Raw genomic sequence first — 21,873 nt, 5'->3', positions numbered from 1 at the left:
TTGGTGAGCGTTTTCCCACTCACACACGTGTATTAATTATACACACATACACGTGCATGCATCTACAGGCACACACCTAAAGAAACTCCAAAGTACTGGGTTTGCAGAAACTGCCTCAGCACACCTCACACTTTTGAGGCACCTTCGAGAGGCAAAATGCTAACAGTGAGTAAGGAGGGGGAGAAACTAGATTTTCTGGCGGAGATAATAATAAGGGAGAAAATGGTCGCGGGGCACAAAGGAGAGCAGAGAGAGGTTTTTCTTGCGAGACAACAGCAACTCTGTTTAATAAATGTGTCAGGAAGAGGGAAGCCATGTTCCGCCCACGGCAGCCCCACCCTGCGCAGCGAAGGGAGTCGGCACCGCCTGGCGCTGAGGGGGCCTTCGCAGCGCCCACCGTGTTGCCCTTAGCAAAGATGGCGCCTCCTCCCTCGCCCACGGACCGAGTCCTCCGCATGCGGCCCTTTCCCTTTGCCTCACAAGGAGGCGGCAGCGGCGGCAACCACCATAAAATAATAAAAAAGTAGAACAGTGTCAATACGCTCCTTATGGTCACCTCCGGTAGAACACCGAAACTATTTTATTTGGTCCCAGTGAAACACAAACGTATATAGGGCTTCCATCATAGAGATGCCAAGCGCTAGACGCCACTCCTGCGCTTATGTAGGAGAGAATCGCGGCTAATGGCGGCTTCCAATGTAGAACCATAGACTTGCAATGGCCTTAAAAAAAAAAAAAGTTTAAACGGAAGTCCCGGATGTAAGTCTATGGCGAGTCTAATGGCCCCCCTCCCTCTCTATGATTTCGCCTACGTTCTGACACCGGAAGGGCGGCTGCTCTTGGATTACTGCGCAGGCGCCAAGGGCTTCCTTGCCAACGGAAGTGGTTCGCCGCGGGCCGGAAGTGGGAGGAAGAGCGGCTGTGACTGTGTGAGAGAGATGGAGATGGAGCCGTTGAGTCCCCGCGCTGAGCACTCAGGTTGGGGGGAGAAGGAGGAACAGCGGTTGTCGCCAGGGGGCCGGCAGCTGAGGGAGAGAGGGGACTGGCTCCCAGACCCTCCTCTGAGAGGCTCGCCCCACAAGCGCCTCTTTACATGGGCTCATCTCATAGGCTGCCGCTTGCCCTATAAGCTCCCTTCTTCCTGCCGAAGGAGAGATGGGGACACGCCCCCCACGCCTGACTCCCCCCTCCCGCCTCTCTTAGCTCTCATCCCCATGCTGTCCCCCGCCATAGCCGCTGAGTAACCACTGCTTGCCCCTTTTTTTGTTGGGCTGCTAAGCAGGTTTCTATGAACATATGAAGCCGCTTGTGAGAGGCAGTGTGGTGTAGTGGTTGGACTATGTTAAACTCTGGAACTCATTACCACAGGATGCAGTGTTGGTTTTAAAAGAGAATTATACAAAGTCAAGCGATCAGTAGCTGCTAGCCACAATGGGTATGTTCTGCCCCCGCTCTTAGAGGCAGTATACCTCTGAATATCAGTTGGAGGTGGGGCGTGTTGCTGTTGCACTCTGGTCCTGTTACAGGCTTCCCAGAAGCATCTGGTTGCCCACAGTGAGAGCAGGATGCTGGACTAGATCTGCTATTGGCTTGATCCAGCAGGGCTTTTCTTTTGTTCTTACTGATGACCTGGGTTCACAAATGTGTGACTGAATCAGATGTACATGAATAAGGCCAAGGGGTTAGTATTTGCTTCCATGCTCCCTCCTCTGTGACCAGTATGGAAATATAAATTGCTGGCTTTTCACCTGGCTAGGTAAAAAAGAAGCCTTCTATCATGGTGGGCAAGGGATAGAGTGAACTGGCTCGCTTCTTAACAGCCTGCTGTGTTTCTGGGCTGACCATGGAGGAAGTGAATTTTCTTCCTCTGTAGCTAGCATAGAAACTTAAGTGGGCTGATGGAGAAGACAGATTGATGTGTCTGTACTCTTCCCAGTTTGCTCATTCATCCTGGAATTCTTGGTTGCCTATGGCTACCAGACAAGTTATTAAATGCAAGGCTTGTGTGAGAGGGGAGGTGCATTTTTCTTTTACTTTTTTCACAGTTATGTCCTCCAAGGAGCTCAGGGTGACCTTTGTGGGTGGCGCTACCCCCTTTATCCTAACAGCCACACTGTGGAGTAGATTAAGCTGGGAGAAAAGTGAGCTTCAAGGTTCAAACAGGTTCAGATCCCTGCTCAGCTCCAAAGCTATGCCAGTTTACCCTGTCTCATGTTACATTGAGCCTATGTTACATTGCACGCATCTTCCCTCTCAACGGTCTTGATACTACTTTCAACGTTATGCCAGCCAGACACTATGAAAATGACACTGTCTCTACCTGGGTGTCTTACAGTTTACATTTTGACATAAAATGCAGGGATGGATGATACAAAAATGAGCAAAGGGGAAGCGCCTGAGGAAAATCAGAGTGACAGAGATGTTATATTCTGAGGGAGCTCCTGGTGGTTCATTCCTTTGTTGTTAAACCAAAAGTGGGATAGGACAGAGCTGCTATGCTAGATTCCTGGCAGATGGGTTGCTGTTGTTTTCTGGGAGGGAGAGGGACAAGGTGGCAAGGAGGTGGGTGTGGTTCAAACAGTCCAGCGATCCTGCCAATGTGTTTGCATTATGCCAACCTCCCTGCTTCCTTGCTTACACCCCTCATCTGGTAAGCAACAGTATCCCACTAGCCAAGAAACTAGCCTAGGGGGGCTTGCCTGTCACCTTCTTTACACAGCTTTAGGTGTCAGGAAAAAACATTGCTCTTCTTTGGCTAATTAAACAGTCTATAGCCTTTTAAAACTGGGGGTGGGGGCATTGTTGTTGTTATGCTATGTATTTTTGTGTTTTTATATTGTAAACCATCCTTTGATCTTTGGATGAAGGGAAGGGTAGTATAGAAATGTAATTATTAATAATAGTGGCTTTGCCTCAGATGGTGAACTGTGTCTGCTCTAAACCCAGGATTGCAGTTTGTGTTAGAGGCAGATGCCTGCGAGTTAAATACAGTGGTACCTCAGCAGCTTCTTTTTTGTCAAGTCTTAAAATCTTAATCTGTCTTTACTCACAGTAGTGGAGGGACAGGTTTAATGAAGCTAGGGTTGTTAAAGAAAGGCTTTCCTAAAGAACTCTGTTTTCATTAAGAACTTCAGAGCAGGTGAGATTGGGAAGCAACAGCAAATAGAAGCTGACCCAAGCTGAAGAGCAACATGGGAGAAAGTGTGGGAGTCAAGAGAAGATGGTGAGCTTGTGTAGATGTAAGGAGTAAGAGATTTGGAGTAAAGAGAAGATGTATGATCAGAATGGGGGATCGCATTAATAGGGAGGAATAGAAGCCTGATGGTGAAAAGTGCAGTAAGAAGCCAGTGAAGCAACTTGATGTGTCTGGGGAGTGGAGAACAATTCTGAATTCTTCTCTGTCAACTCCTAGGTATTTCTTCTCTTCTGCTTCCATTTAGTCTTTGAAGACTTGATTGCCCTCATCTTCTGACTTCAGTACATAATGGTCTCCTGTGTTCTCAGGTTTCCATGCATGAGTGAATAAGTCAAAGTTCAGAGGTGGAGTGCAGGTTTTTTATGTATAAGGTGTTAGGTGCCCTGTTAAAAGATCTTGGGCATTACACTTGGGAAGCAATTTTTGCTTGTTAGAGGGTTTCTTGGTATATATGGAAAGTCAGATGGACCACTGTTCTTGTGGTGCTGGGTATCTCCTTGAAAAAATGAATGTTTGAGGAATGTGTGTAAATGATCACATGAGAAAGCAAGAAGTGATCCTCTGATTGTAGGAGGTAAAGTGATTTGTTTGCATGAATCTGCTTTTTGACCAGCTTTTTAGCCAGTTTGTTTTCACAGCTTTATAATCAATTTGTGTTCAACAGCACATCAAGGTGAGCTCCCTTTGGCAAAGAAGTCATTATGCTAAAATATCTCTTAATTTGTTAGTATTTCCCCGCTCTCCCCACTCTGGCTCAGATTTGGCCACCAGCCACCTGAATTATCAGCTTAGTGTGCATTCACATATTAGAACATATTAGAATATAATGAGTCTGGCACTGGAGGTTCACAGGCCATGTTTCATTATGTGTCAGTGTAGCAAGCACCAGGAAATGTGAGCAGCTGCCTGGAGTAGTCAGGTGGCAGCCTTTTTGCTTGCTGCTGGTTGGGAGCAAGTGTATTCAGATTTAGCTAACCACCAACACACATTGTGCTGTTGCTCTGTGTTATAGGTCATAAAATCAGCTCTGGGAAGTCACTGTGTTACTGCTCTTTGGGATCATGGCCACTGTCTGTGCTTTGGGAAAACCACTTTCAGCCTCCATTTCCCATCTGTAAAACAGGACTAATAGGGTCACTGAGGGTATGAAGCACTTTGTAAAATAAAAATGCAATAGAGATATAGGGACTTCCGGGTTGGCGCCTCCGGCAATGGCGGAACTCCTCCGTTCGGGAGGAACTTGCTCCGTGAAAAACAGGGTCTGACCGCCACGGCGAAGGTGGAGACCCATTGAAATCACAAGCGGGAGAAGCTTGTGAACCTGGGATTCGGCTGGCACCTTTTGTGCCTCCCCTACTCGCGGGGAAACCCTGTTTTGGGGATCCGGAGCGACGTGGGGTGAGTGGCGCGGTGCTTTGAAGTGACTGCTTCTTTCACGGAGTGAAGCCGCATTGCTGTTGCCGGAGAGCGCTGACTTTTTCCTGTGGACAATTGGATTTTAAACAACTACCCGTGAGTAGAACGGAAAATTGGATTTTTAAATACCTTAATTTGGCACTGAAGCGGGAAGGTCATAAACAGGAAGTCCGCCTTCCGTTTTTGTAAATAGACTGAAGCAAAGACGTTACAAGTTAAAGTCTTTGAAAGCTTTTGGCAAAGGATTAAATTTCCACCGGTTTAAAATACAAAAACCCCCTTGGAAGCAGGAGAAGAGGGGGAAATTTTGGGCCTAGTGAGCCTGCAGGAGAGAGTGAAAAATCAAATTACCACTGCTCTGAACCTGGGAACGGGCTGCCAGATGACGTTTGGAGAGAGTGCATTGACAGAACGGATTTGACAGCTAGCTAAATAAGAGTAAGATACTGTTTCCTTTGCCCCCCTCTGCCTTTAAAGAAGAGGAAAAGTAACTGAAAATTGAAACTATCTTTAATGCTTGAGTTGTGCCTGAAAGAACTGATACAAGTGGAGACTGTATCCCTCTAGAGGGAGCTTTTGAAACTGTTACAGGAGTGTAACTGGGGGATTTTCAGCTGCAGATAAGGATTCTGAGAACCAGAGATTGACCTTGCACCATTTAAAAATGTTGACAGGAGAGGCCATTGTGACTGTTTTATGTAAGATAAGCTGTTCGCTGGGACAGCTTCACAAGAAGATGGATGACATGACTTTTAAAGTGGATAATTTGGAACAGAAAGTGAATAATTTGAGTCAAAAAGCGAACACCAACACAGAAATAATTCAGGACTTGGTACAGGAATCCATTTTGGCAGGACAAATGGTGGAGGAGAAGGAGAAAGCTGCTGTTGTTGAACATAAAGTAATACAAGCGGGATCCGTGGCTTTACAGAAGCAAATTGAGGACTATAAGTTGAGGCCTTTTATGATTGAATCTAGGAAAAGTCAGACTTTGAGAAATGGATCCCGGCTTGGATTAAAGAAGGAAAGTTGGAAAGATCCCTCTATGCAGGGATTAACTGACTTTTGGGACATGGACTCGGGCCTGGAGGAGATTGAAGTTTTGGGGGCCTTTGGATTTGGAGGAATCTTGAAATATGCCCTGAAATACTTTATGGACTGTAGCTTCAACTATGGAAATTTGGTTGATCTGTTCAGAAGGAAGAAAATGATTGACAGGTTGGAGTTTCCCTGAGATTTGCTCTTTAGCATTAAAGAAAATGAAGAAGACCTGCAGAAGGGACTTGGAAAAGAGTTAAGAGCCTCGGACATAAGATCACCAGGTTGATGGACTTTATGGAGTTGACGGAAAGGACTGGCAGAATCCGAAACCAGGGAGAGGAGATGGTGGAAGAAGATTGGAAAATTTAAAGTTTATATATAGACATATGGTAAAACTAATGAGTGATAGAAAAATGGTGGAATGATTTTTTATGGGCTTAGCAGAAATGTTATAAGGAGTTAAGCATATATAAGTATTTTAGTTCTAATGGAAAATAAGGTTAAAAAATACGTTATTTACAATATGATAGAAAATGGAGAAAGATGGAAAGGATTTGCTGAAACAATTAATAGAAGTGGAATACAAAAAGGGAGGTGAGAGGAGGTCGAGGAAACAAGGGAATGAAAGATAGAGTACGGAAAAGGGATGATGTATGTTTTTAAATAGTTTTTGTTTTGTTTTATTTAGGGTTAAGGTTAGGGAGTGGGGTTTGTTTAGTTTAGTTTAATGTGTTTAGTTTAGTTTTGAGTTTAGGTTGTGTTTTGCATTGTCTATATACTGTACTGTATTTTTTTTTTTTCCTTTTTGCTTTCCTCCTTTGTCTTTTTTTCTGTTTTTCTCTTCTCTTTTTGTAATCTATAAAAGTAATAAATATTATTTAAAAAAAATAAAAATGCAATAGAGATATAAAAGAGCATGGCTTTCAAAGAATGGCTGAGAAGCAGAGTTAAAAAGAAAATATAAAATAAGTGATCAATATTGCATAAGTTGCTTATGGTCAGTCTGGGAGATCACACTGAAATGATGTCAGTCAAAGACATACTTGAAATTATACCCCAAAGATAAAGCAGCATGGCTGACACAAGTGTGGTGCATCCTTAGTTTAGCAACATTACAAACTCATAAGAACATAAGAACTCTGTTAAATTGGAACCAGTTAATCCGATAACTCTCCCACTTTGGAGCAACAGGACCAGTGGTACTATATGTGTGAATGGATGCTGGCTGGGCCCTGACTCTTCGCTTCCAAATGTATTAATATATACTACACCAAGATCTTAACAGCATGTACTGAAATTGAGACAGCTATTTTTCACTAGTTCCAAAATAGGGAGAAACCATTTTTCCGTTTCTAGAGGGATATTTGTTTCAATAAGTGCAATAAAATAAAAATTTGAAAAACAATGCAAGAGAATGGAGATGTCTTCTAAAAGTCAGGTGGTTGTTTATAATTTAAAGTGAGATATAATAAAATAACAATACAATGAAACATAACTAATAGCTATTAAAAGTAGCAATAAAATCAAGAGCATACAATGAGGCCATTAAAACACTGGAAAACAAAGAAGGCTTCCCCCTTGGTGCCTTAAAACCATCAAATTTTATGCCAGACGAATGGACAGGGGGAGAGAGTTCCACAGATGATGTGAGCTGACTCTTCCTGGTAGCCACCCCCACCTCCCCTCCAAAGATGGAGGCACCCAGAGCTGGCCCTGTGGTGAAGATGTTCATGATTATGCTTTGCTTTTCTGTGCAGAGCAGTTACAGTGCATGCAACCTCTCTCCACTCCTATGAAACAACATAAACATTTTTTTTAAAAATCCATACAAAAACCCTGGTCAAAACCAATCGTTATTAAAGCACAGAAGTTCATTCCAGCCCAAGAGCCTTCGAGAAAGGTGCACAATTCATACACAAATCAAATCTTTCTGCAGGTTTTTGTGGGGGGTGGGTGGGGAATGTTTTAAAAAACCTTTAACCTCAGACAGCAAGACTCATTTCCATTAAAACAGGTATATGCTGAAATGGAAACTGCTTTTAAAGAAATAACCTCTGCAGAGACTGGGTCCAAAAAAAGGTGGTGGGTGGGACAGCATTGCAATAAGGAAATTAAAGTGACTCAAAACGGAGGGGAAACAAACTACATCTTTTCTTTAGTCAAAAGAAATGGGCAGGTGAGGAGAATTATTTAGACTTATTAATAGAAGTATACAGTACTGAGAAATGAATTCTTGAGTTATTTTTAATATCTTAATCTACAGGATAACTGTAAATACATGGAGAGGTGCCTAAATCATTGCTTTATAGAAGAGTTCAATGCGTGCATTGCCATGGATTTTATCAGGGAATCCTGTATTATCATATCTATAATTTGATTGCCTCAGCAATGCAAGGTGTGGAAAGGTACTAACACAGTGAGCACCCGGTGCCCTCTGGTGGCAACTAGGCTACAGTGCAGAACTTGAAAACCATTTCATAGTTCTATTTTAAAGGATTTAAAAAAACAAAACCTGCCGTCTGGCTTTTTAGATTTGCATGCTCTTCTTGACAGGAGGGGATAAAAATGGAGGTAGAGAAGACAGGAGTAGTTTGTTATTGAAACCATTGACCAGACTACAAATAAGAAATGTTGCCAGGCTTAAATTTGCATAAGATTTTTTTAAAAAAACAACAACACACACACACACTGAAAGATTTTCTCACTTAGTGCTTCAGCCACAGATGACTGCTTGGCTGTACGCTTGGTGGAAAAGCAAGCCTGCTTGATAGTCTTTTGCTGATGTGGTGAGAGGTTTTACTTCCTTTTTCAAGAGGGTGTGTCTTTCTGTCCTTGGGGACAGCTCTAGCTGTTTCATCATGTTGCACAAAGCCCTTCTCTTTCATGCGCAGCAAGTTTCTGCTCTCTTTCCATTATGAGGGATAGGATGGGTATGAAGGAAGGGTTTGTGTATTACAACAACCCCGAGGAGGAGGTACAGTGTGTGTCTGCACATAAAGACACATTGCACACACACTTCTGGGATCCTTGTAGATGAAGGCCAGATCACCAGTTGTTGGTCTTGAGGGCAGGTTTTGCCCCCAGCACCAAAACTCTGTTAAATAGAGTTTGCTGTTCAGAGTTAGTTATGCCAGTCAGTAGTAGATAGGGCTCTCTGTGTCTCTTACTAATGACAGCTAAACAAATGCTGCTGAGTACCAGATGCTGGCACATACAGGAAGGGCTGTTGTCTTTGTGCTGTGCTGGTGAGCTTCCCGGAAGCATCTGGTTGGTCACTGTGGAAAACAGGATCCTGGATTTAGATGGACTGTTGCTCTGATCCAGTGGGCGCTCCCCCACCCCCACCCCCTGGTCTGCTTCTCTTAAGTGTAACTCATTATTTCGTCGTTCACCTCTTATGGGGAAGTTGTTCATTCATGCAGAGGCAAGTAAAAGTACACTGAGTAGCCCCTTCTGGCATGAACGATAAACCTTCTCTCTGACTTCGGTGACTCCTGCCGCTGAATGTCAAGCCTGCCCCTATTGCATTGCTGTACCCCCTTCAACTCAATATCCCCAGGTTTTGTTCAGTGTCTTGGTCAGTTCAGAGTGCAACAATATTTCGTATATTTTGGAAAGTGGATTGTCCATCCATCCACCTGCGTGTCTGTTCTCTATAGGTTTGGCTGCATATCAATATATATTTTTGTGTATTTCTATTCTAAACAAATTTAATAAATAATAATAATAAATCATCCTGTGATCCTCAGATGAGGAGCGGTATATAAATATAATAAATAATAAATAGTAATAATAATAAAATATATCATTGCCAAACTTGGCACAAGAGTTCCCAAGTTAGGCAACTGTCTTTGTTGGTGTTGGATATTGAGTGCCATTTTGAATCAAATGTAACTTTGGCATGACTTTGTCCAATTTTCAGTGTGACGGGTCCAAACACACAAATTGCTGTATCCATTTAAAAATCATGATTTATTTTTGTTGTTTCTAAGAATTCCCAGGCAGTGCCAGACATTCCCCACAGGTATTTATGTAAACAGGTTCCTGTTTATGTCTGTCATTATGATGGATAGTGTGTGTGCATGGAGGAAGCGTGCAGTTAAACTATGTCATTCCCTACCACATCACAATGATAACCACCAGGAAAATGGCTAGGTAGTGCAGTCAAGAGTTAGCTTTGTTTCTTTAGCTACAGTTAAATCCCATCTTTATTCCAAGGTGTTCAAAGCAGCACATGTGGCTCTCCCATTTTATCTGTCTTAACAACCCTATTAGCCTAGAGATGGGGACTGCCCCAAGGTCACCCTGCGTAGTACAGCATCGCAGGGGCCAACCAGATGCGTCCTCTGGGAAGCCCAGAAGAAGGACCTGAGAGCAACAGCAGTGCTCCCCACTTGTAATTCCCAGCTACTGATATTCAGACATATGGTGCCTTTGGCAGTGGAGGTAGAACATAGCCACCATGGCTTGTAGCCATTGATAACATTAACCTGCATGAATCTGTATAACCCTATTTTAAAGCCATCCAAGTTGTTGCCCACCACTACCTCATAGCTGAGTGCAGTTTGAACCTGTATCTCCTTCATCACCCAGTGGTTAAAGTCTAGCCACTACATCACACCTGCTCTCTTAGTCCAGAGAATGAGTGTGGAAACCATTATTTGCCTGCCAGTGACAAACATGGTGCAAGTATTATCCTGCGTGATGTTGAATTTATTATTATTGATTTCAGGTTTCAAAATATCTCTGTGGATTTTCCTGCATGGAAGGGAGTGGTGACCCATTGGATGACCTCCAAGGTCAGAATGCTGCAGAGGAAGGAAGGAGACCCTCATTGCCAAGAGGTGGTTCGGTTTGCAGTGCTTTGCAGAGTGCTCACTCTTTTCCTCCAGGCAAGTCCCCCAACACCAAGCACTGAAATATACAATATCACTGAAATATAACCCGCCTGGCATTCTCAGATCAGGACAGATGACATCAGAAATAAATACTGGGTTCTTTTTCATATGTTTAAAGTTCAAAAGGTAGTATATCTGTTCTAGATAGAGAGGGGTCATACCTAGCTCAGTGTTGGAGCACATGCCTTTCTTCCAGAAATTTGCAGGTTAAAACCCTAAACATTTCCAGTTAGAATGATCAGTGTAGAGAGTTTGGAACAAGTGGGATCCACCAAGGATCTGTATTACGGGGCTGCTGTTTTTTAACTTGCTCATAAATGATACAGGGTTTGGGGTGAGCTGTGTGTTGACCCAAGTATGCCAATGATACTAAAGTATTAAAAAAGGGATTGTGAAAATGATCAAGGAGCTGTAGCAAATCCCATGAAGAGGAAGGATTTCAGCATTGGAGCTTTTTAGCTTAGAAAAAGGGTGAATAAGGAGGGGAGAGGACATGATAGAAATGTATAAAAATTATGCATGGCATGGAGAAAATGAACAGAGAGACATTTTTAAAGTACTTTTTCATCAGCACGTAGTTTGTTATTCTAAGGCATTTGCTGCCATGCAATGTAGTGATGGCCACCAACTTAGATGGGTAGTCCAGCTGGTCTGGCAGAGCCCTGGGACAATCTCTAGCCATTGCAGCTGAAGCTTCCTCTGTCTGCTAGCGTCCTTCAATGGTGCAGAAAATATAGTGACTGGGCCCTGTTGCTACAGTTCCCCACCTGAGACAGTTACGTAAATTATTTTAGAACTCCCCCAAAAGGTGTACTTTTTGGAGTGTGTATGAGTACGAATGGCATTCCCTCAGCGAATCCAACAGAAATGCGGCAGGAAGCGTCTTCTGCAGATTAGTTATTTGGATGCACAGAATTCACGTGTTGTGGCATAATAGTGTGCTCTCCATCACGTACTCAGTAGTTTGGGAACCAAATGTAAGTCCACAGACATGATGTGGACTACACACTTTAAAAAATGAAAACAAAATATTCTCAATAATCCATATTCTGTTCTGGAGAGCCAATCCTATGCAGAATTTCTGAAGATTAGTAGCTGTGCCTTTGTAATCTCTGAGCAGGCAAGATTCCCCCCCCCCCCACCCCCAGCTATTCTTGTGCTCAGAGGAACATGAAGCCAGCTGCAGGAGCTTTGTCTACATAATAGGTATTTGACATTTAAATTAGGCATATTTTTACTGCAATAGCAAGGGAGGCCCTGAAAAGAGAGCATCCTGTGCATTTTGCCAAAGATACCACTTTTCCTCACAAAATCTCAACCAACTTGTGAACCAGAAGCACTGCTTTCAGGCTGATAGGAACGTTGCTCCCAATTTCTCTGTGGTGATGGCAACCAGAAATTCAGCTAACCTATGTCATTGGCAGTGTAAGATGAGTCTTCACTAGGATTAAGGCATTAGGGTTTTGGGGTGGCTAGAACCAAAATTAAATGCAGCCTGTAGGGTTAAGGCAGCCTTCCCCAACCTGGTGTCCTTCAGATGTTTTGGTTTACAACCCATTATACCTGACCATTGGCTATGCTGGTTGGGGCTTACAGGAGTTGGGAGTCGGCAGCAGCTGAGGGCACCAAGCTTGGGGAAGCCGGCTTGAGTCAAGACTAAAGCAAACAGCACATACAAGTTCTGAGACTTCATACTTGTGTAGGATGAGAAAACCAGGGTAAACTGGAGCCAGAGTAAGCCATCACTAAGAATTCAGTTATGTGAGCGTGAATTGAGGAGAGATGGAAGAGAAACAATGCATTTCTGTGGCAGCCCCCCAACTGGAATTTCTACCCAAAAGAAGTCAGATTGATACTGTCCCTGGTGGCTTTTGTGCAGGCAGTGAAACGCTTCACTTTTTTCCTGGTTCTTAATCATGGTGTTAACTTCTCTATTCTCCTTGGTTTACAACCTTTGGCTTTAATTTTGTTAAAAATTAGGTTGCAGGAGGCTAGCTTGGGAGATGGAAATCCATGGCTTGTACTTACATGACTCAGAGGCTGAGGAAGTTCCCTGCTGGATCAGAACAAAGCCCATTAAATCCAGCGTCCTGCTTCACGTAGTGGCCAACTAGAAGTTGCTGGAGAGCCACTGCAAGTCAGAGTAGACTGTGCAGCGCTAGATGGACAAATAGGCTAAACTGTTATAAGGCCACCTCCCATGTCCCTGTGTTGTACATGGGGCATATTAACACAGTATGCTGGCCAAAAAGTGTTGCATATTCCAGCCTTAGAAGAACTTGGGGTGGAATGCAGTTTCATCTTGACAGCTACAATGGGATCCTACTAAAGTTCCTTGTAGGGCCATGGGTAAGTTCTTACACTGGGAACTGTGCCAAATACACACACAGTTGATGCCAGACAGACTGCTAGCAGGAGAATTCCTTTTTGGTCCCTTATAGCTTGGGCTGGGTATTGTCGTCTGGCCAGGCAAATAGCCACAGGGTTGTTGTTTTTTATGGAAAGTCATGACTGCCTTTATTGAGTTTGATTTCATTAGATGTGTGGCTCTCTCTGTTCCTTGGGTGCCAACACATAATTGGATTGATTGCACAAAGGAAACCCCCGAGTTTGACATTTCTGTATGCTTTGTCTGGCTCGGCAAGTTGGAATGACTTTTCATTTGGCAGATGATCTCGGTGCACATTTAGAAATTGCGGTCTTTGGCATGTTGCTCTTTTCTCCCACAGATTAACGAGGTACAAAGCATGCTCACTGATCAGTTGTTTTCCCCAAAAAGCACCTTCATCTTGGCATACAGGACTGCTGGCTTAGCATAGTGGCTAAGTTGCTGGTTCAGATGCCACCTCTGCCATGAACTCATGAAACAGTCGTAGTTTCACGCCCACATCTGCAATATGGTGATAGTAATACTGGCACCCTTTACTTGGTTGTTGTAAGGATTGTAAGATACCGAGAAGAGAGCCTTCTTGGTAGTGGTGCCCTCCCTGCAGAACACCCTCCTTTTAGAAGTCAAGGAAATAAACAACTATCTGACTTTTAGAAGACATCTGAAGGCAGCCCTGTTTAGGGAAGTATTTTAAGGATTGATGTTTTTATTATGTTTTTAGATACATTGTAAGCCACCCAGAGTGGCTGGGAAAACCCAGCCAGATGGGCGGGGTATTGGTATTATTATTATTATTTTACTTAACCCACTTTCTTAGTCTTATCCATTACAGTGGTGCCCCGCAAGACGAATGCCTCGCAAGACGAAAAACTCGCTAGACGAAAGGGTTTTGCGTTTTTTGAGTCGTTCTGCAAGACGAATTTCCCTATGGGCTTGCTTCGCAAGACGAAACGTCTTGCGAGTTTGTTTCCTTTTTCTTAAAGCCGCTAAGCCGTTAATAGCCGCTAAGCCGTTAATAGCCGCTAAGCCGTTAATAGCCGCTAATAGCCGTGCTTCGCAAGACGAAAAAACCGCAAGACAAAGAGACTCGCGAAACGGATTAATTTCGTCTTGCGAGGCACCACTGTATATGCAGTTTACAGTCTGTTGGAGAAAGTCTAGAAGACATTAAGGGTTGTGTCCAATGCTAGTCCTATTTGAAGTGGGCTCTTTGGGTGGTCTTCAGGTAAGTTTTACTCAGAGTAGATACACTGAAATGAATGATGTGACTAAGTTAATTCCATTAATTTCAGTAGGTCTACTGTTGAGTGAAAAGTGGAAGTTAATGGACATGATTAACTTAAAGGTAAAGGTAAAGGGACCCCTGACCATTAGGTCCAGTCGTGGCCGACTCTGGGGTTGCGACGCTCATCTTGCTTTATTGGCCGAGGGAGCCGGCGTACAGCTTCCGGGTCATGTGGCCAACATGACTAAGCCGCTTCTGGTGAACCAGAGCAGCGCACGGAAATGCCGTTTACCTTCCCGCTGGAGCGGTACCTATTTATCTACTTGCACTTTGACGTGCTTTCGAACTGCTAGGTTGGCAGGAGCAGGGACCAAGCAATGGGAGCTCACCCCGTCGCGGGGATTCGAACCGCCAACCTTCTGATCAGCAAGTCCTAGGCTCAGTGATTTAACCCACAGTGCCATGATTAACTTAGGTTCATTAATTTTAGTGGGTCTACTCTGAGTAGCACTTAGTTGGACACTACCCTAAGGAAATAACATTGGCGGCTAAAGAAAAAAGTTCTCCAACTGCTGCATTTGCCCAAGTTGTCCGTTCTCCCGTTTCCCCGCTAGAAATGCCTCTAAAACAGCTCCTGCATGAGAAATCGCCCCAGACCCAGAGGTAATGCCTTCAAGTCCTTGTTTGGGGCAGGGGATGACTTGCTGTGAGGCTTTGAATTCCCTGGTCAGGTTCAGGTCCCAAATCAGAGGGAACATGTTGCTTTGGGGAGGGAGGGGGACAGGATGTTGACTTGGCTGTCATTTTCTATCCTTTCTTCCCACTCTTCCCAGGCCCTTTTCAACCTCCTGATCCCCGACCATGCTGCTGATGCCTTCTCTCCACCCCGTTTGTCTGAGTACGGGTTTTGCGACTGGATCTTGGAGTGGCTCCTGGGAGGCCTGTCACGGTGGGATGCGGAGCACTTCTTGTTTATAGCTGAGCACGGCTACGTGTATGAGCACAATTGTGCCTTCTTCCCCTTGTTTCCCTTGAGCCTGCGAGCGGCAGCGGAAACGGTGCTGTGGCCCTTCCAAGGCTTCTTATCTCTCCGCAGCCGCCTGCTCCTTTCTGCAGCTCTGCTCAATGGTCTGTTCTCTGCCTGGGCAGCATGGACTCTGTATAAGCTCAGCTGCGCAGTCCTGCAGTGCCACAGGAAGGCGTTCCTGTCAGCCATCCTCTTCTGCCTCACCCCTGCAAACGTCTTTATGGCAGCTGCTTATTCAGAAAGCATGTTTGTCCTCCTAGTGTTTAGTGCCATGTGGTGGCTAGAGAAAGGGCAGCATTGGGCCAGCAGCCTCCTCTTTACGCTAGCTGCTGGCGTGCGTTCCAACGGACTGATCAATGCTGGGTTCCTCCTCTATTCCCAGACAAAACTCTTTGCCTCCCAGATGCAGGTGAGGACAGGAACTGGAGTAAAGCCGCCACAGATCTTGGGTCAATTCCTAAACCTGGTAGCTTCCCTGGTGGTGATGTCTGCCTCTGTTTTCCTGCCATTTGCTTTGTTTCAGTTCTGGGCATACCTTCGGTTCTGCAACACCACGTTTAGCCCTGAGTATGCTGTGCCGGACCCACTGTTGCAACTGGCTGCACATAAGGGGTATCGTGCAGCAGCCTCAAATGGTGTGGCACCACCATGGTGCTCCTGGAACTTTCCTGTGCTCTACACTTACATTCAAGATACTTACTGGAATGTCGGCTTCCTCAGGTACTTTGAGCCCAGACAGATCCCCAACTTCCTGCTAGCTGCACCCGCCATTGTGCTGGGCTCCTGGGCAGCCTGGCGGTACATCACTGCAAACCCCTGGCACTGCCTAACACTTGGCCTGCTGAGAAGAAAGAGTGAAGGAATGAAGGGAAAGGACTTGAGCAAGCCAGCTACTGGTTTTTACTCTCCTGGTGCATTTGTTTACATGGTCCACGCAACAGTTCTGTTGGTGTTTGGGACCTTCTGCATGCATGTGCAGGTGAGTTTTGCAGATTCTTGAAGGGCTGTCAGATAGCGGGGTGGTGGCAACCTGAGCAAAAGTGTATCATGGTGTTATCAGTCCAGCCCGGCATAAAACCTTGAACTCTGCTTTGAGGGGATACACACTATGCAGGAGCGAATGCTCAGCAGGAAGTGGTAGCCAATCTCTGACCCAAGACATTCAGACTTGAATTTTTTTAAAGGTGTGCATCTTACTCATTTTGTGTGTATTCTGAGAATTAATCTGCCACATAGTCTCAAGACTTTGGCCTTTCCTAGCTCTGTTAATCTAAAATTCCTTAAACTAGAGATGAACCCTAAGTCTCTTTATGTGCTAAGCAAGTATGCTAGTATAGACTTGGCATATATTAGGGTGAGAGACCTTAGGTCATGGTAGAGCATGTGTGCTGCATGGAGGAGGTCCAGGTTTCAGTCCTTGACATATCCAGATTAAAGAGTGGCAGGTGATGAAAATGACCTGAAACCCTGAAGAGCCACAGCTGCCAGACTGCTGGGCTAAATGGATGATAATCTGACCTGATATAAAAGAGCTTGCTATGTTCCTGTGCACTTTGCCACTGAGCAGTTAATCTAGCTTTGGGTTAAGTACCAAGCAGAAGTGAAACAAAGGAACTAGAAGCAGTTAGCTTGGAAAAACAGTGATTCTTAAGTTCAAATATGGGGGGAAAGGGATACTGTGAAAGAAGAAAGATGGTACTCGCCTCCCAGGGAAATCAACAATATTTGAATAGCAGCAGCTGAAATTTGAACTGTGCAGAAGAGAAGACTTCATACTTCTAGGCAGCAGACTTCAGTGATGAACTAGGTTGCCTCAGGAAACAGTGAATTCCCCTGCTTTAAGGGAGCAGCTGGATTATTTAGGCTGTGCAGATGTACATGGAAAAAGGAGTGGGTGTGGACTTTTAGTTAGCTGTTAAAGTTATGAATTGCAAAAAACCGAGAAGTGATTTACAAAATTGAAATACAAAAGTAAAATGCAGTAATAAATATACATGAACATACTGAAAACACAACCAAAGTATAAACATCCAATCGTTGAAACTTTTTAAACACTTAGAATCTGGGGTGAGGGGAAACTGGCCTTGTCCTTGATATTAAAGCAGGCCAATAATCACTGATGTGCAAATCTGCCTCTTGGTGGAAGCCAGAAAAATAGGCTATGCTCTCAGCTTTATATGGGACAGAAGGTGGTATGTGTGTCTAAAAAGGGTGTGGGTACTTCCTCAGTTGACCTCACAGTTGAAATTTATACACCCTTTAAAGATGGAGAAGTGCCTCTCATTAGATTTGCAGCCTGATTCTGTCCGTGCTTATTTGGAAGCAAAGCCATAGATTTCAGAAGGGATTACTCCGAGATTAGTGTGCATCTGCAGATTACTGTGTATGGGGCTGGAGCCTTAGGCAGTGGGATTTCTTTTTGACTAAGCATGCATAGGATCTAGTGATAGGAGCCCCATCTTATGCTCTGTTGTGGAGCAGCAGCAGAATGAAGTATTGAAGCCTCGACTTCCAGAGGTGATACGTTTCTCCCCTTCTACACCAAAGCAAGCCCTGCTGTTTGCTGTTGGACTACCTTGCCACTAGGTTAAAAAGTCCCTGTGCTGTTCAGCATTGGAACATTGGTCAAGGGGTGCTTTAAGAGTTTGGGATGAATGCAACGGAGGTGAGGCTACCCTGTTACGATTTTTGGCCCAGAGGCTCCCAAAGTAATGCATGGCATATTGATGTAAAAGAAATGTAATAATATAAAATAGCAAAAACACCAAATACCCACTAATCACACTGGATATCTGTTTGTGAGCTGTATTCATGCTCTTGCAACAGATGCAGCTTCCCAGCAATCTATCATTTCCAAGCCATGCCAGCTCTCTTTCTCACACACACCCAGCCTGTCACAAGGCAATCTACTACCAATCACCCTTGGGGAGTGCCATCACTCTCAACACATCCCAAAGGAACAACCGAAAGTGGCTGCCCCCATAGGGCTGGCTCACTGGCAATGACCAATCACCGACAGCAGTCTCCAAATAAATAGGTTTCCTCCCAGGAAACTAACTACACCTATGGCAAAGTTCTTGCTCTTCCCTAATGGGCTAGCTGGCCAAAGATGGCTCCTCTGATAGACTGCTATTCTCAAGGTGCAGCAAAAGTGGCTGGGCAGGCTAAGGTTAGTATTCACCTCCCAAGTGAGAACTAGAGCCAGTGTGGTGTAGTGGTTAAGAGCGGTAGTCTCGTAATCTGGGGGACTGGGTTCGCATCTCCGCTCCTCCACATGCAGCTGCTGGGTGACCTCGGGCCAGTCACACTTCTTTGAAGTCTCTCAGCCGCACTCATCTCACAGAGTGTTTGTTGTGGGGGAGGAAGGGAAAGGAGAATGTTAGCCGCTTTGAGACTCCTTAAAGGGAGTGAAAGGCGGGACATCAAATCCAAACTCTTCTTCTTCTTCTAGTGTTATGTATTGTGTGCCATAATGCTCCTGCTTTAAATTTCAGTCACTGGGTAGTCTTGGGCAAGCTTCTGTTCACTCATCCTTATCTACTTGTCTGCAATATGTGGGTGGTCATATCAGCCTGCCTTACAGGACTTGTTGTAAGGTTTACTAAGATAATGTATGTGGAATGCTTTCGAATGCTCAGGAAAAGCACTATATAAATACTATGCAATTAGTATTATTAATTATTGTAGCATCTTAATAGCTATGGGAGCAGCAGCTCACTGGCTCCTAGCATTAATCCCAGATGATAATTTTTATTGGGATGATGATTTTTAAATTTATATAATGCTCTGTCCTGGTGAGAACTCTGTTCAAAGAGTTGCCATATAGACAGTGGTCATCACCTGTTCCCTGGAAGTGCTTTAAGAGAGAGAAAGTTACAAGAAAGGGGAAGTAGGGAATTCCCCTAGATTCTTGGCAGCAAGAGTTGTCATGTGTTTGCTTAATCACTTCCGCTTTTGAGCCTGGTGGTTAGCAGCTTCAGACGTCAGAGGCATAGTAGAAAAGGCACATGCTGGAAGGCACATGCCAGAACCAAACTTCCAACTGAGTCATAATTTATCTTTATTCCATAATAAACATCTTTCAAACTGAGCTTTGATCCAGAAACCCATTTTGCAATTGGTTTTCAAAGGGTCTTACTCTCAGCACCCATCAGCTAATCTGCACAGAGAGGAAGCTCCTTTTAAGGTACACTCTCAGCTCCAGTCAGCAGTGCACCTTCAAATGGACTTGCTTTCAGCACCCATGCCATGCCTACTAGGGCCCATGAGCCAGAGGTTCCTCAACACTGCAGTATACTACACTGCTGGCTTGATAAACTGATAAACATTCAGAAATTTTAAAGTGGCATGCAGTTACACGTAGAAAGGACAGTATTTAGTTCTTTTCTGGGTAGAACAGAAGATCTTAAATGTTGAGGCTGACCCTGAGCTAAACCTGGCAAATTGTTCAGACCACTTCATCTGCATCTTGTGCTTTTTCTTAAAAGGGGATTTATGTATCTTGGAATTATGTTGAAAGGTCTTGGGCATGTGCATAATGAAATAACTTCTTCAATTTTTTAAAATAGGTCCTTACCAGATTTTTGGGCTCCTCTTCTCCAGTACTTTATTGGTTCTGTGCTCATCTGCTTCATGACTATGAGCCTTTGCTACAGAATGGGAACCAATCTTCACAGCATGGAACACCCCGCTCAGACAAGCCCTCATTGGCAAACTCTCTTCCTAACTGGAACAGAAATGAAAACCCTGTGCTCACACTTCTGTACAACTGGAGGCAGACTACCACTCTCACTAAGTGCATTCTGGGATATGTACTTTCCTATTGGGTGTTGGGGCTGGTCCTTCACTGCAATTTTTTCCCGTGGACATAAGTATGTAGAACTGGGTAAGCTGATTGACTAGAGCATTAACCGAGCATTTTTCACCTTGGCAGTATTGAAGCTAATCAGCATCTACATGAAACTGCTAGGAGAGAGTTGGAGCTCAGTGTCACCTGTGTGCTGATGACAACAGAATGGGCCAATTCCTCTCTCTTCCAGCCAAGCCAGAGGGAGTATTGAAGTGTTTTGGTTTTTTCCTCCCAATAGACACTCAGAACTGTGTAGTTATTGAGCATACTTAGTCCGCAATTGGCTTTTGTCATTCCTCCCCACCTTTAGTGTGTGGAGTTGTCATTCTGTAAACCTTTGGGTTCTTCCACACCTGCTGATATCTCCGTCTTGTGCTTACATGGTGCTATTTTGGTTATATAAGAAATGACAATCAGGATTAGTTTTCTGTTGGTATATAGGGTGGGGCAAACAAAGTGATGCTTAATCCAGATAGAGGTGCTCTTAGTTAGAAGAGCTACCACTCTGGGAATAAGAGTTCAGTCTGTCTTGGAGGGCGGTTCACTTCCCTTAAAAACTCAGGTTCACAGCTTCACAGTTCTCCTAGGTTAACTCTTAGGTTTCCAGGTAGCAGCTGTGGGTAGGACACCTTGAGAGCCAGTGTGGTGTAGTGGTTAAGAGCAGTGGACTCGTAATCTGGGGAACCGGGTTCGCATCTCCGCTCCTCCACATGCAGCTGCTGGGTGACCTTGGGCCAGTCACACTTCTTTGAAGTCTCTCAGCCCCACTCACCTCACAGAGTGTTTGTTGTGGGGGAGGAAGGGAAAGGAGAATGTTAGCCACTTTGAGACTCCTTAGGGTAGTGATAAAGTGGGATATCAAACCCAAAACTCTTCTTCTTAGGCTGTTGTGCCCACTGAGGTTCCCCAAGAGAAGAGATGTAGTCACAGTAGCACATGCCTTCTGTGTTGCATCAAGATTTGGATTACTGCAGTATGTTCTACATGGGGCTGCCTTTGAAGTGTTTATAAACTTCAGTCAGTCTGAAACACAGTAGTTAAAAGCCAGTTATTGAGAGCACATTGGTCCCATGTTGCAAAGGTTTCACCAGCTGCTGGTCTGTTTTCTGGGCCCAACTCAAAGTACTGCTCCATTTATGAGTGCTAAACAGCTTAGGACCAGGGTTTCCAAAGGGCCATCTCTCATTGAGCTCAACTACTTATTAAGATCAACTGGAGAGATCACCAAGAACTGAAAATCCCTGCCGTTAACCTTTTTTGTTGGTACCACAAGGTTTGGAATCTGGCACTGATGGAAAAGCTAACTGACAGATTTAAGGTGCTACAAAAAGGAACTGAGTTGGACAAATTTCAGGATTTATGGTACATTACACAGACCACCAAGGACAAAAATGTTTGTAAACCTCCAGCTGCACATGGTCAACTACAGCTAAGTACTTTGGGCTGACATATACAATAGAAACAAAAATCAACTAATGAACTTTGAACCTGATTGTATTATGCAACATTATATGATGAACTGTCTCTCCATTGTTACATATTTTTGTAATTTTATATCAAAATCAATAAAATACTTTTTTTAAAAATCTGCTGGAGTGTATCTCCTTTGCATCCTGTCTGTATCTTAAGTGTGTTTGGTGTGGATGCAGAGGAGAGCTGTACCTAGACATTTTGAGGGTGATCTGGCTCACCCCTTGCTGGTTTCCCACCATCTCGTGGAAACTTTTGTTTTCCAGAGAGCACTTGGCCTGCTAAGCTTATTATTATTTAGCTTATAATTGGTTTGTTGACTATCTGAGGAATGATATTTTTAAAGTGAAGGCAGTGAAGGT

General features: G+C 44.3%; 1 protein-coding gene across 4 annotated transcripts; it reads left to right on the top strand.

Annotated features, from left to right (window-relative positions):
* The first annotated feature begins 804 nt into the window (after positions 1-804).
* On the top strand, positions 805-21,627 carry PIGV (phosphatidylinositol glycan anchor biosynthesis class V). Of its 4 annotated transcripts, none has more exons than XM_081015908.1 (5): positions 816-978; positions 2,046-2,141; positions 10,386-10,545; positions 14,999-16,171; positions 19,761-21,627. In XM_081015908.1, the coding sequence occupies exons 3-5, from the start codon at positions 10,441-10,443 to the stop codon at positions 20,061-20,063; spliced, it is 1,581 nt and encodes a 526-aa protein (XP_080872034.1). In that variant the 5' UTR covers positions 816-978; positions 2,046-2,141; positions 10,386-10,440; the 3' UTR covers positions 20,064-21,627. The 4 variants fall into 4 exon arrangements, with proteins under 4 accessions (XP_080872035.1, XP_080872034.1, XP_080872033.1 ...); XM_081015910.1 differs by having other exon boundaries at positions 912-929; XM_081015909.1 differs by lacking the exon at positions 2,046-2,141 and having other exon boundaries at positions 805-929.
* Positions 21,628-21,873: the final 246 nt, after the last annotated feature.

This window comes from Podarcis pityusensis, assembly GCF_964106645.2.
Source record: "Podarcis pityusensis genome assembly, chromosome: 8".
NCBI lineage: Eukaryota > Metazoa > Chordata > Lepidosauria > Squamata > Lacertidae > Podarcis > Podarcis pityusensis.
Note: the sequence above shows the minus strand (reverse complement) of the source record. Positions and strands in the feature narration are given on the sequence as shown.

Coding starts and splice junctions, on each gene's coding strand:
- PIGV (XM_081015909.1), top strand. CDS start 10,441: ATGACCTCCAAGGTCAGAATGCTGCAGAGGAAGGAAGGAGACCCTCAT. Junction 10,546..14,998: donor TGCTCACTCTTTTCCTCCAG/GCAAGTCCCCCA, acceptor CACTCTTCCCAG/GCCCTTTTCAACCTCCTGAT. Junction 16,172..19,760: donor CCTTCTGCATGCATGTGCAG/GTGAGTTTTGCA, acceptor TTTTTAAAATAG/GTCCTTACCAGATTTTTGGG.